Here is a 15122-nt window from a genome sequence, read left to right as displayed (position 1 = left end):
TACCCCCACATCCTACCATCAGGAAGACACTGAATTTCAAAGAGGTTTCAGAAGTTTGTTTTTCCTCTTCATCTTCTTCGTAAGTGTCACATTCGATTGTGACCAGATAGCCATCTTTTCATTCTCTTAAATTCAGCTCTCCCATAGGTAGACACCGACTTCTGCGCTGACCAAATGGCCAAGCGCTGGATTCTCACCCAGTTTTCCTGGGTTCAATTCTCAGTGTTGGTGCACCTGGTGGGTTGAGGGTGGAGATTTTTCTGATCTCCCAGGTCAACATATGTGCAGATTTGCTAACACCTGAACCCCCTTTGTGTTTAAACACATGCAGAATATCAAACACACACATTTAAGATCCTTTAACAGAAATCCATGTCAACGTCTGGTAGATAATGAAAATAAAAACAAACCCAAAATGCACACCACTGAAAACAGAGTATGGCTGCCTACTTGGTGGGCTAAAAACGGTCATACACGTTAAAGCCCACTCATACATAGGAGTGAAAAAAAGGAGCAGGATCCGATGAACTCCTGAGAAAAAGATGGGGAAACGAAAAAATGAAGGATTAAGTATAATATAACCTGCATTAGAATACATCTTCATCCACCCAAATGGAAATAAACTGTGCATCCACAGGCTTGGAATTCACTTGCACAATAAAATTGTGCTAAATCGGTCTGCCATCTTTTCTTTCAGTACTTTCTTTTTCCTTTAAAGCACCAAGGTGGCAGAATGGACAAGATGCTGATCTGCCAATACAGTGTCCTCAAGGGTCCGGGTTTGAGTCCTGGTCTCACCCTTTCTCCAAAGTCTGACAGGAAAATCAAACTGAACGTCTAGTTATTCTGATGAGATGATTAACCAAGGTCCAGGATGCAGCATGCACTTGGCACACTGAAAAAGAACCCATGGCAACAAAAGGGTTCTGTTCCGGCAAAATTCCGTAGAAGAAATCCTGATAGGTACACAAATATACATCCATGCACTCAAGATCTGACCAGCAGGTTGGGTTAAGCTACATGTCAGACATCTGCCTAGCAGATGTGGTGTAGCGTATATGGATTTGTCCAAACACAGTGATGCCTCGTTGAGAAAACTGAAACTGAAATCACAGGCTCAAAAATCACTTGCATAAGGAGGGCTCTAAACCTGCAGCTTCTGTCCACCGTTTGCTGATGAAGTCCAGGTAAAGCAGGTGAGTCATTTAAATTCTGTTAAATCTGTCAGCCATCTTTTTTCATTTCTCTCAGCTCAACATATGCAATGACAAAATGTGTGTGTGTGGAGGTGAGGGGGCTGGGGGTTGGCTGGAGAGGTAGGCGTGTGTGTGTGTGTGTGTGTGTGTGTGTGTGTGTGTCTGTCTGTGAGTGAGTGTGTGTGTGTGTTCGTTCGTTCTTTAAATATAAGTGATATTAAATGAAATTATGTGTGTGTGTGTGTGTGTGTGTGTGTGTGTGTGTGTGTGTGTGTGTGTGTGTGTGTGTGTGTGTGTGTGTGTGTGTGTGTGTGTGTGTGTGTGTGTGTGTGTGTGTGTGTGTGTGTGCATGCATGCGTGTGTGTGTGTTTTCGTGTGTGTGCTGCCTGTGCGTGCATGCATACATGCATGTGTGCAAGCGTGAGAAAGAAAGACGCAGAGCACTGACCGGGCGCACCAGGCGAAGGGCATGCGGTAGTGACCGATGCTGGCACAGAAGTGCCTGACGGTGGAGTGGACCTTGAGGGCGGCCTTGTGGTCCTGGCCCCGCAGGTAGGGCTCCAGGCACTGGGACAGCCCCCCCTGCAGTACCTTCTCCACCCGCCCCACCAGGAAGATCTCCGAGTGACGCCGCACCACCGAGAAGATGCCCTGCAAATCATCATGTGGGTGGGGGTTGTGTGGGGAGGGGAGAGAGGGGGAGGGGTGTTCGGGGAGCGGGGGGGGGGGGGGGGGGGGGGGGGGGGGAAGGTTGTGGGTGTGTGTTGGGGTGTTGTGGGTGTGTGTGTTGGGGTGTTGTGGGTGTGTATGTGTTGGGGTGTTGTGTGTATGTGTGTTGGGGTGTTGTGTGTATGTGTGTTGGGGTGTTGTGTGTATGTGTTTGTTGGGGTGTGTGTGTTGGGGTGTTGTGTGTGTGTGTGTGTGTTGGGGTGTTGTGGGTGTGTTCATGTTGGGGTGTTGTGTGTGTGTGTGTTGGGGTGTTGTGTGTGTGTGTGTGTTGGGGTGTTGTGTGTGTGTGTGTGTTGGGGTGTTGTGGGTGTGTGTGTTGGGGTGTTGTGGGTGTGTTCATGTTGGGGTGTTGTGTGTGTGTGTGTTGGGGTGTTGTGGGTGTGTTCATGTTGGGGTGTTGTGTGTGTGTGTGTGTTGGGGTGTTGTGGGTGTGTTCATGTTGGGGTGTTGTGTGTGTGTGTGTTGGGGTGTTGTGGGTGTGTGTGTGTGTTGGGGTGTTGTGGTGTGTGAATTGGGGTGTTGTGTGTGTGGGTGTGTGTGCTGGGGTGTTGTGGATGTGTGTGTGTGTGTTGGGAGGGGTGTGTGTATGTGTGTGTTGGGGTGTTGTGGGTGTGTTGAGGTGTTGGGGTGTTGTGGGTGTGTATGCTGGGGTGTTGTGTGTGTGTGTGGTGGTGGTGTTGTGTGTGTGTGTGTGTGTGTGTGTGTGTGTTGGGGTGTTGTGGGTGTGTTGGGGTGCTGTGGGTGTGTGTGTGTTTGTGTTGGGGTGTTGTGTGTGTGTGTGTGTTGGGGTGTTGTGGGTGTGTTCATGTTGGGGTGTTGTGTGTGTGTGTGTTGGGGTGTTGTGGGTGTGTTTGTGTTGGGGTGTTGTGTGTGTGTGTGTATGTTCGGGTGTTGGGGTGTTGTGTGTGTGTGTGTGTTGGGGTGTTGTGGGTGTGTGTGTTGGGGTGTTGTGGGTGTGTTCATATTGGGGTGTTGTGTGTGTGTGTGTTGGGGTGTTGTGGGTGTGTTCATGTTGGGGTGTTGTGTGTGTGTGTGTTGGGGTGTTGTGTGTGTGTGTGTGTGTGTGTTGGGGTGTTGTGGTGTGTGAATTGGGGTGTTGTGTGTGTGGGTGTGTGTGCTGGGGTGTTGTGTGTGTGTGTGTGTGTGTGTGTGTTGGTGTGTTGTGTGTGTGTGTGTTGAGGTGTTGGGGTGTTGTGGGAGTGTTGAGGTGTTGGGGTGTTGTGGGTGTGTATGCTGGGATGTTGTGTGTGTGTGTGTGTGTGTGTGTTGTGGTGTTGTGTGTGTGTGTGTGTGTGTTGGGGTGTTGTGTGTTTGTGTGCTGTGGGTGTGTGTGTGTGTGTTTGTGTTGGGGCGTTGTGTGTGTGTGTTGGGGTGTTGTGGGTGTGTTCATGTTAGGGTGTTGTGTGTGTGTGTGTGTGTGTTGGGGTGTTGTGTGTGTGTGTATGTTGGGGTGTTGTGTGTGTGTTGGGGTGTTGTGTGTATGTGTGTTGGGGTGTTGTGTGTGTGTGTTGGGGTGTTGTGGGTGTGTTGGTGTTGGGGTGTTGTGTGTGTGTGTGTGTGTTGGGGTGTTGTGGGTGTGTGTGTGTGTTGGGGTGTTGTGGGTGTGTGTGTGTGTGTTGGGGTGTTGTGGTGTGTGAATTGGGGTGTTGTGTGTGTAGGTGTGTGTGCTGGGGTGTTGTGGATGTGTGTGTGTGTGTGTGTTGGGGTGTTGAGTGTGTGTATGTGTGTGTTGGGGTGTTGTGGGTGTGTTGAGGTGTTGTGGGTGTGTTGAGGTGTTGGGGTGTTGTGGGTGTGTATGCTGGGGTGTTGTGTGTGTGTGTTGGGGTGTTGTGTGTGTGTGTGTTGGGGTGTTGTGTGGTGTGTGTGTGTGTGTGTTGGGGTGTTGTGGGTGTGTGTGTGTTGGGGTGTTGTGTGTGTGTGTGTTGGGGTGTTGTGTGTGTGTGTGTGTTGGGGTGTTGTGTGTGTGTGTGTGTGTGTTGGGGTGTTGTGGGTGTGTTTGTGTTGGGGTGTTGTGTGTGTTGGGGTGTTGTGTGTATGTGTGTTGGGGTGTTGTGGGCGTGTGTGTTGGAGTGTTGTGGGTATGTATGTTGGGGTGTTGTGTGTGAGTGTGTTGGGGTGTTGTGGATGTGTGTTGGGGTGTTGTGTGTGTTGGGGTGTAGTGTGTGTGTGTTGGGGTGTTGTGGGTGTGTGTGGGTGTTCGGAATGTTGTGTGTCTGTGTGTGTGTTGGTGTGTTGGGGTGTTGTGGATGTGTGTGTTGGGGTGTTGTGTGTGTGTGTGTGTGTGTGTGTTGGGGTGTTGTGTGTGAGTGTGTTGGGGTGTAGTGTGTGTGTGTTGGGGTGTTGTGGGTGTGTGTGGGTGTTGGAGATGTTGTGTGTGTGTGTGTGTGTGTGTGTGTGTGTGTGTGTGTGTTGGGGTGTTGTGGGTGTGTGCAGCAGCAGCAGTAGCACCACCACCACCACCACCAACAACAATTACAAGAGCAGCTGCTGCTCCACCACCACCACCACCACCACCAAACAACAACAGCACCAGCAGCAGCACAGTGGTTGTGACGGGCCCTGTGGTGCCCCTGTCTGCCCACCTGTCTGGCGGACTTAGAGATCCAGTCCTCCTTCAGTCCGCTGACGTCTGGAGTGTCCCCCCCTCCCCTGTCAAAGAAGCTCAGCAGTTCTGCGGGGATCATGGCCTGGATTTCAGGTTCGTTGGGGTTGACGTGAAAGTCCTCAGAGATCTTCTTGTGCTCTTTGGCGTCATAGATGGCGAAAGTGACGAAGAACGGTTCCGGCTGAAAAAATCGGGAAAAGTATCTGACTGTGGTTTTTGTTTGAAAGTTTACCATTCAGGTTCAACATTCAGTACTCCTGCCTTCACTTGTCTACATTCAAGTGAAACATTTCAGCATATGCTTTCTCAAACTGAGACATTCATTTGTCATCATATAAGCTGTAAAAACTTTTCTGCTTTAAACCTTTCTGGCTTAAGCACTCAGCACACTGTGTGTTAACAACTGGTCATCCTGTTTCACTCAGCACAACACTCATTTATTCACTGGCTCAGTGGAACGATAGCTAGCAGATTCTCTAACCCACTCACTCTCACTCACATACACAAACATGCACACACACACATGCATACACACACATACACACACACATGCACACACACATACATACACACACACTCACACACACAGACACGCACACACACACATACATACACACACACACACACACACATTCTGCCCCCATGTGCGTGAACACACACACACACACACACACACATATACTGTGATCCCCATGTCCATCTCCCACCCCCACCCCCTTTCACTCTCATACACAAGCAAACATACATGTATGCATGCTCTGTTCCCCGTATGTGCTTGCACATGCGCACACTCACACATATGCAGACACACACATTCACAAACACAAACTCACCTCCCCATCCCAGTCCTCAACCTCTCATCCACCCTCACCCCACCACACACGCGCACACACACACACACACACACACACGTGCGCACGCGTGCGCACACACTGTCTATCCCCCCACCACCACCCCACTTCCATGGAAACTCCCATATTTCAAAAGGAAAAAAAAAGGTTGAAGGTGAACCTTCCTTAAAACCCAGACTGGTGGGGCCTGGCAACAATTCACTAAATACAGATTTCTATCAGTATCAGTAACAAGACATTGTGTACAGACAGAAACTAGGCATCAGGGCTTATGGATAGGACAGGCAGACCTGACTGCAAATGATCCAGACAAGGCAACCAGCTCAACATGAGTATTCTACAGATAGCAAGATGTATGATGGTCAAACATAGCTCTTCTGTTCTTGAAGGCTTTCCCTAATTGGTTGCACCAGGAAATGTTTGTCTACTCCTCCTTTTCAATGTTATTTCAAAGGCTGAGATAGCAGGGGTGCCTGAGGGTAAATGTGAACAGGCAAATCTAATTCCAAACAATGAGTTTGGGTACACACTGACAATTAAAACAGAAGCGGGTCTTGACCTATTTAGACATAACATATTATTGGAACATGGCACCAGACTGTTGTAGTGTTGGTTTTGATCACACATGCACACACACACACAAACACACATTTAGATACACAAGCCCCACACCGCACACAAACACACCCTTTTGAAAGTGCTCAGTAACTGTGCAGCATCGTTCACAAATAGACTCGTGTCAAAATATCCTATCGTCTAATTGCAAACGACATTATTTTGGATATTCCTGTCCAAACTGACGTTCTGATCTGTCACCAACATGCTTTCTTAAATTCTGCCAGTACTAGTAATGCGCATTCAACATATCCAGTCAAATCAGCTATTTCAAACTGTGTCAAAATTCAAGTCCTACTACTTGCTTCCCTTGATTTAGGATTTTGAGAGCATGTTTGTGAATTTGGTCGGCAGTGGTGCGCAAAGAGAAGAAAGAGCACAGAAAAAGCTGGAAATAGCTGATGTTTGACTGATTCTTGGAAACAGATATTTATTAAGGTATCGAAAACATGTTCGAAGCAGACTTTGAGCTGTGAAATGTGTGTGGTAAGAATGCTTGGAAGTGGGGCGGTACACGAACCATTCGTAAATACACAATGTTCACAGTTTGATAAAATTGTGAAATGTGTGTGGTAAGAACACTTCAAAGTGGGGCGGTACACGAACCGTTTGTAAATACACACTGTTCACTAATTAGGCCTCCCTACCCCCAAAAAGTAACAAAATGGAGGGAGACAGCAGAACCAAGTGATAGAGATCTGGGATGAGAACTCCGACCCAAAAGGAGCAGGACTGACGACTCACGTTGCAGGACTTGGTGGGTCTCCCTGCATCAGACAGCAGCAGCTGCAGTCCTGTCTGCAGGCCCACCAGCCTCAACAGGAACCGCTCAGCCACGGGCTTGGGGAACACCTCCACCTCCTCCTCCTCCTCCTCCTCCAGATCCTCCTCCATCACACTTCTCTGTCACGTCACAGGGGTAGTGATGATGATAATGGGGATAATGATAGTAGCTGAGGTACTACTAATAACAATGTTAGAAGTAGTAGTGACCGTAATAATGATAATACTGATGACGATGATGAAGGCTTGGGGAACACCTCCACCTCCTCACCCCAGATCCTCCCCCATCGCACTTCTCTGTCACATCACAGGAATAGTGGTAACAATGATAATGATGGTCATTAATAGTGATCATGACAGTATTAGTAGTAATTGTAATAATAATGATCATGATGATAATAATAGTAGCAGTGGTACTACTATTAATAATGATAGTAGCAGTAGTAGTAGTAGTACAAACAGTAATACTACTACAACTAATAATAATAATTATGATAATCATTTGTATTTGTATCACTCTTTTTTGTCCCAACAGATTTCTCTGTGTCAAATTCGGGCTGCTCTCCTCAGAGTGAGTGCATTGCTACACTGAGAGCACCACCCATTTTTATCTGCCTGCAATTTTATTTGTTCTCCTAGCTAAGTGGACTTTTCTACAGAATTTTGCCAGGAACAACCCTTTTGTTGCCGTGGGCTCCTTCACGTGCGCTAAGTGCATGATGGACAAGAGACCTCAGTTTACCATCTCATTCAAAAACTAGCATCCAGACCACCAATCAAGGTCCAGTGGTGGGGGAAAAAATACTAGCAACCGTGGGATTCAAACCAGTGCGTTCAGATTCTCGCTTCCAAGGCAGAAGCGTCACCAATAGGCCAACACACCACTTGTAGCTGTGGTACAACTACTAATAATGATAGTAGAAGTAGTAATAGCAGTAGTAGTGACAGCAATAATAATGATACTAATGATAATGATGAAGATAATTGTAGTAGTAGTAGAAGTAATAATATCATCAAAAATAATATTAATAATAACAATAATAATAATGCATTCACATAGTTATTTCACACCTCTGAAAATGTTTTACAAAAACTCGTCAGTACAGATATAAAGCACACAAGAACATGCATGCACCCTTGCACAAATGTGCACATGAGTGCACACACACACACACACACACACACACACACACGCATTCACGCACTCACGCACTCACATACACACACACACACAGAAATGCACACACACACACACACACACACACACACACACACACAGAGGATAAGCGCTATGTAAGTATCCACATCAATCAGCCGATCAATGCTGCATGAACGCCCTCACCCTCATTTCTGGGTACACGGCAAACAGATTCTGCCTGGCCTCCTGTCTGGCACTGGTCAGAGAGGAATCCGTCTCCCTCGAGTACTGCACGGACAGGAGCAGCAAAACAGGATTTTACTCACAAGTGCTCTTGTTCTGACTAGACTATTCATGCAGCATGACTGACAATCATTTCATCATTTCTTTCACACTCTGCTCACCTCTTCCACTTTTACTTATTACTGCCACTGGAAAAAAAAACCCACTCAGTTTAAGTCTTCGGATTAATCCTGCATGCCTTCATCTTATTATCAGCTTGTGTCTGTGGGGCTATGCTTGTTTTAACACAAAGCCATATGCACACAGGCATGACCACACACATGCGCATACACATACGCACACATGCTTACACAAACGCACGCATGCATGCAAGCACACACACACACACACACACGACACACTCATGACATGCATACACATGCAATCACCAACACAAACAGATATGCACAAACATACAAAAGTATACAGCCAATCTGAGAACAATCAGCAAGAATTTTAAGATAAGATGCACACTGTTAGAACTTTGTCAGATATCACCTCTGTGTCTGCATGCATACAGCCTGTGAACAATTTTCATCAACAGTTTCAGTTTCAGTAGCTCAAGGAGGCGTCACTGCGTTCGGACAAATCCATATACGCTACACCACATCTGCCAAGCAGATGCCTGACCAGCAGCGTAACCCAACGCGCTCAGTCAGGCCTCGAGAGAAAAAAAAAGAAAAAAAAGGGGGTGAATAAATAATAGATAAATACTTCTTTTTTTTTTAAACTACTACCACTAATAATAATATGTATAAGGCGCAAAAACTTGATGAAGTCAACTATAAGCGTACATAAATAAATAAATAAATAAATAAATAATAATTATAATATAAAAAAAGTAGTAGTAATAATAATAATAATTCATCAACAATATCAAGCATTAAAAACACCTCAATCAAACCCAAATGAGAATGGAATCAACATGATCCAAAATGTTCTTTCCAATATGAAAACAAAGTAAAACTGGCAATTGTTTCCTAGTCTCTCCCCCGCCCCCCCCCCCCCCTTTTTTTTTTTTAAATCTATTCATCAACTGATTTACATACATACAAACAAAAGTTCTTTCAGGATGCATTTTGTTATAAATCAGGAACTACCAACCCAGTTAAAAGACAAGAACTGTATCACGTTATCCCATTTCCACAACCATCAAGAAGCAAACAACTTATCATTCACACAAAACCTTAAAACCAATGAACCATCCATCTTCCCAAAAGACTTGAAAAGCTGAAGCCAAATTTGTTAAACTCTGCTGAACTCTGAAAGAACATAGGTCAGAAAAAATATGGTATTTTGTTGTTGTTTTTTCTTTGGGTTTTTTTTTTTTAATACCAGAACAGATTTCGTGACATTCCTGTTCCTTTTTTCTCTCTCTCTTTTCTTCTTTTTATAAACATTTCAAACAGGAACAACTGCCGTAGCATGTTCAATGTGCACAAACCACACAATAACAACCTACCACCACACTGACAAAAACCAACAAAACAATAACATCAGTTCATGTTTTGGGGGAATGGGGGAACATCAATTCTGTTTCTTTCTGAATGCAGACTGACACTAAGAAGCAACACAACCATCATTATCATCAGTAAGCAGACTCCATCCCTCAACCAATACACTGACTTCTCCAAAACTTCTGGTCAGTACATGTTAATATTTTTTTTTTTTTAAACACACACAAAAACCAGCAACACAGTGTTGCAGATTTCTGTTTCTGAAAAGACAACACATGTGCAGTGGCAGTCCATGCACACTGACACAAAACATAGCACAACATGGAACACTGTGCAAACATCTCTGCATGCAGCACGTATGTGAAGATACAGCACACGTGCCAAAGTTTATCCACACATTCCACTGTGCACAACAACAAAGTGCAGGGAAAATTTCCAATTATCAAACTCTCTCCAGAAATATGTGTGTGTGTTTGTGTGCGTGTGTGTGCCGCGCGCACAAGTGTGTGCGCGCGCGTGCGCGTGTGCGCATGTGTGTGTGTGCGCGCAAGTGTGTGTGTGTGTGTGTGCGTGTTTGTGTGTGTGTGTGTGTGTGTGTGTGTGTGCGTGTGGGCGTGTATGTGCGTGTGTGTGTGTGTGCATATGTCAATGGGTGCACTTGTACCCTGTCGGTGGCACAGAGAATCCTTCTCAATGGTGTCTGTTATCTATTTTAATTGTGCGCCTTTGATCCAGAGTACAAGTATGAGAATGACTGCATTTAGGATGCCACTGCAGAGAACAAACTTTGCACACCCATTTTTGTATTAACAAACTGAAGGAGAGAAATTACACTAACAACCCTCAGGTCCTGATGATCGGAAAACAACACGGCATCTGTTCACACCATGGCACCTAATTTACACTGTTAAAGACTGTACATATGTTCAGGTTGTTACCAAGAGGTTGTACTCCACAACAAAACAACAATGCTTTCCTTCACCGTTCGACACAAACCAATGAAACAAAAGTAGGTTATAAATAAACTATCAACACCACAATCTGCAATAAACAAATAATGCCAGTCAACCAAAAGGGCTGAAAACCCTGTAGAAGAGAAACAAGTGAAAGCAAGTAAGATAAACACCAAGAAAAAATACTGACAAGGCAATAACAGGAAAACACTTCTCAATTTACCCTTTCATGCGGAAATGCAATTGCCTGCATCTCATTTTTATTGATATCCTGCATTGGACAGAGCAGCAAGCGACATTAGGAAACAAACCAGTAAATCAACAACGTCTTCTGACCAACACTGAATTCCAATGCAACCAAGAAACAGAAACACGGACAATGTTTGTTGACCAAAGAAGCAACACACAGTCTGTTGTTGGACCAGCAGAACGACAGGCAAATATACACACATACACTTGCATGCTTATGTATCCGAATGCACACAAATGACACACAAGAACACATAAGATAATATAAAATTTTGCAGAACGTATGTTCACTTGCTGGCTAATTCACACATGAGCTCATTCACATGAAATAAAAGAACTGAACATAATACTTTAAGTAAACAGAGATGTCAAGCTCTGTCAAGTGTCTGTAGGAACAATCAGGAAATTTGGTAGGAATGTTTGAATTTGGTAGGAATGTTTGAATTTGGTAGGAACACATGGACTCCGAGCCACATCAGCAAAGGTACAATTTATCTACAAGGCATGCAATAACTTGATTTAGCTACATTCTCTCTTGTGCTGGTAAATGATTAAGCTGACTGGTCCACTCAATGCTGTTTCAATGTAAACATGCATGCAGTTAGCTGAGCATCATCACGTGGATGAAGGTTAGTAGTGGCCTTGTGATCGATAGGTCCACAACATCTGGGTAATGTTTGACAGGAAAGCATGTGACTATGCTTATTGGTTGAAAATGAACTTGTTGGGACAATTTTGATGTTGCCGTACTGTCGGAACAAACTGCCATTGAGCGTAACAAAATACAGCGAAATCGTAACAGTTGGCATCTGTGTGTAAACCAGGGTACCCACAGCAGTCACCAAACAACACTCCACACTTTTCCCACACGGCTTCCACACCAGACCGAAAATCTTAAGTCCACACACAAAATCACAGTGAATCAAAAATTCATCAAAAGAGTGCAACAGATACCCTAGAACTGATCTTCACTTTTCACCACTTTTTATTTTTTCTCTTTTTTTTTCAACACATTTTTATTCAATTTTTATGTTATGAAAAACACAGAAACATACATTAGTAAATATACAACCTAAATGAACATGACAGAAAGAAGATGAAGACAAAAATAAAGAAAAAAGAAATAAAACAAATTTTCATTGCTTTTCAAAATTGTTTTAAAAGTGTTAAGCTCTCTGTTAAACGGTACAGGTCAAGGGTTTCATTCACATTCCAAAGCTTTTCCAGGCCCTGAAGGGCGAAACACACTGGGAATGGTTCTCTCATGTCTCCAAGACTTTTCCTGATTCCCATGACTCTGTGCTAACTCTGTATAAACATCAGAAGCAATCCAAGTCCTCCCCACCATCCACTGCCACACACATGCCCTTCAATGCAACCAGCCTGAAGCACACACACCCACTGTCCACAATACACTGATGCAGTAAAAATCAAATCCATGCAAACCCCCTCCTTGTAACTTTCTTACTGTCCTCAACACAACCCAGTGTTGACGCCCAGATTTCCCTGCTTACTCTCATTTCTTTGTCATGCTGGACACAGAGAGGCTGAAAGTGGTGATGAAATGGTGCAGGATTTGAACACTCCCAACACGTCCTTAAAGTCTTCATCCTCCTCAACATCAAGAGGCCACTTTACTGGCCAGACGATCAGTAAAAATACAACCCAAAATGAAGAGTTTGCATTACACTCCCAGTGTGGTTAAATATACTTACCATGTCAAACTGATGCAAACCAGGCCTATTGTTAAATATACTTACCATGTCAAACTGATGCAAACCAGGCCTATTGTTAAATATACTTACCATGTCAAACTGATGCAAACCAGGCCTATCTGTTTGCTCTTCTCAGCCAACATTTATCACAGCAACTCAGTGATACGACATCTCGCCATCAGATTGCCGTCTGCTGGCCAATGAAAAGCTGTTTCCAACAGGAGGTAAACAATCATTCCAATGGCCACCATTTTTCAGATAAGTAACATTATCGATATGCTCTGTCTTTGCCAACCTTTCATACATTAGAAATGTTATTTTCATGCATGTTTGTTGTTTGTTGCAGCTTTCCAGGACATTTTCGTCTCGGCATTCATATATCTTACATCGTTTGTGTCTGTTCGTGATGTTTTATTCAATGTTTTGTTTAATGAACTTCGTCTCGCTCCCCTCTCTTTTGGTCGTTGTTGACCGTTCCTGACTTTCTCCTACTTACAGACTCACCGTAATACTTGGGAATAACTTGTCCCCATCGTAGAGCATCGCTAACCATTCTGGCAATTGCCGAACACGTGAGGTTGGGATAGTGCTCTCACAGGAGACTATCTCAGATGTAGGTTTATATATATAGATAGATAGATCGATATAGATATATAGATATATCTATAATGCAGATGATAAAGTCTGCCTCAAATCCTGGACTGACAGACAATTAGCCACAGAGATGCAGCAGGAAGGGTGATGTCTGTGATCAGTAAAACAGTCATGAACAAAGACATGGATTTTTTTCGTCTTCTATGAACAAGGAGGAAAAGCAGGTCAGAGGATAACAAAACCTGGAACCACCATCATACCCAAAACATTATGTTCACCTCTCATGCCCAATCTCAGCTTGAGATCTCGGGACCTTGATGTTATAATCACGGTGCACTGAAATGCTCATTTTTTCTTTTCTTTTTTTCAATCTTTTTCTTTTTTTTTCTTTTTTGTGTCTCCACTAGTATTATTTGATACTAATGCACATGCACCAGCTTTCTGCAAAACTGGTAGCAATGACAAAACACTGTCTGTGTGCAAAAAGGGTTTCCTTGCTTTAGGCTATACTGTCACATCTTACCTTTACCTTTTGGCAATTCTGTCATATCTACCTGCATGCTTACCTTCAAGTATGTCACATCTACCTGCATGCTTACCTTAAAGTAATGATCTTACAGCCATCCCCATGCTTTCACTGAAAGCAATACTGTCCCCTATACCAGCATGCCACCTTACAGGTAATCATGTCACACCTGCCTGCCTGCCTACTCACCCTGACAACCGGGTGGTCGATGCTGCGCTCTCTGTACTGCTCTGGTCTGTCGCTGGAAGTCGACTCATCTGAAAAACATCAACACTCACTTGATCAGATTCAGCAACTTCAGATTTCCATTAAAGAAGCACTTCATTGTAAGTATCAAGATTAAGTCAATGCAGTCTATCACGGACAATAAATCCTCTGGATCTAGCAACAATGGGATGAAAATAAGCATATAGTGTATATTCTGACCCTACACCTCCTCCATATGCATCTACTACCTGAGCTTTTTACATGTAAGAACATTTTCACCTGTCAGACCAATGCAACACAACATAACACTGACGGGCGTGATAGCCGAGTGGCTGTCCCTGGACACCTGAGAGGTGGTTCTGTCAGTGACAATACAACACAATACAACACAATACAATACAATAATATATTACAACACAACACAACAGCACACAACACGCCACAATCTGTACAGAAATGCAGTCCCTCCATGCTGACCTCTGGTGCTGTCCCTGGACACCTGAGAGGTGGTGTCTGCGGCGTTGATGACCTTGTTCAGCGTGCTGATCCAGTCGCTCAGCTCCCCCTCGTTCTCTGCAGCCAGCAGGCTCGGGGGGCGGTCCGTCATGCGGATCTCAAAGCAGTACTTGCCCTTCTTGGGGTTCTGGGCACACAACTGGCTTCACTGGTCTTCACTTTAACGTCTCTTTAGTGTTAACTGCTTCAGTCACTCTCAGTGCGCACACATGCACACACACAGGCATGCAGGCACGTATGCACGCACACACACACGTACACAGATGCACACACACATGCACACCCACACACACGCCTCCCAACTTCAAGTGATACTGGTGATGTAGTGATGAGTGTTGACTGCTTCAGTCACTGTCAATGCACACCCACACACGCACACAAATGTACAAGTGCACGCATGCACACATGCACGCACACACACGTCTCCTAACTTCAAGCATTACTGGTGATGTAATGATAAGTGTTAACTGATTCAGTCACTCTCAAAGCGCAACACTCAAGCACACACACACGCACATACACATAAACACACACACACACACACACACACACACACACACACACACACTGTTTGTTTTTAAAAAAATTAAAAAACCTCTTTCAAGTATCTCTCTCACTGTCTCTCAAACACATATCTATACATTCAAGTCTAATGTATAGACTTCGTTTAAATGCCTTTCGTACAAAATTTTCTAAAAATATTAAA

At 44.4% G+C, this 15122-nt stretch overlaps 1 protein-coding gene across 8 annotated transcripts in view; it reads right to left on the bottom strand.

The window, feature by feature from the left end:
• Positions 1–14861, bottom strand: part of LOC143289044 (dedicator of cytokinesis protein 9-like) — a 141925-nt gene extending 127064 nt beyond the window's left edge. For 4 of the 8 annotated variants that reach the window (XM_076597839.1, XM_076597838.1, XM_076597840.1 and 1 more), the window contains exons 1-6: positions 14378–14860; positions 13883–13950; positions 8122–8205; positions 6741–6899; positions 4508–4711; positions 1645–1847 (exon numbers count right to left, since the gene is read on the bottom strand). In XM_076597839.1, coding sequence (XP_076453954.1) covers positions 1645–1847; positions 4508–4711; positions 6741–6899; positions 8122–8205; positions 13883–13950; positions 14378–14507 — 848 coding nt within the window. In that variant the 5' untranslated portion in view covers positions 14508–14860. Of the gene's footprint in view, positions 1–1644; positions 1848–4507; positions 4712–6740; positions 6900–8121; positions 8206–13882; positions 13951–14377 lie in introns of all 8 variants that reach the window. The other 4 variants (XM_076597843.1, XM_076597837.1, XM_076597844.1 and 1 more) reach the window with 2 other exon arrangements.
• Between the last annotated feature and the right edge of the window lie 261 nt (positions 14862–15122).

Source organism: Babylonia areolata, chromosome 13, assembly GCF_041734735.1.
Source record: "Babylonia areolata isolate BAREFJ2019XMU chromosome 13, ASM4173473v1, whole genome shotgun sequence".
Taxonomy (NCBI): domain Eukaryota; kingdom Metazoa; phylum Mollusca; class Gastropoda; order Neogastropoda; family Buccinidae; genus Babylonia; species Babylonia areolata.
The sequence above is the reverse complement of the archived record's forward strand: the minus strand, read 5'-3'. Positions and strand labels throughout refer to the sequence as shown.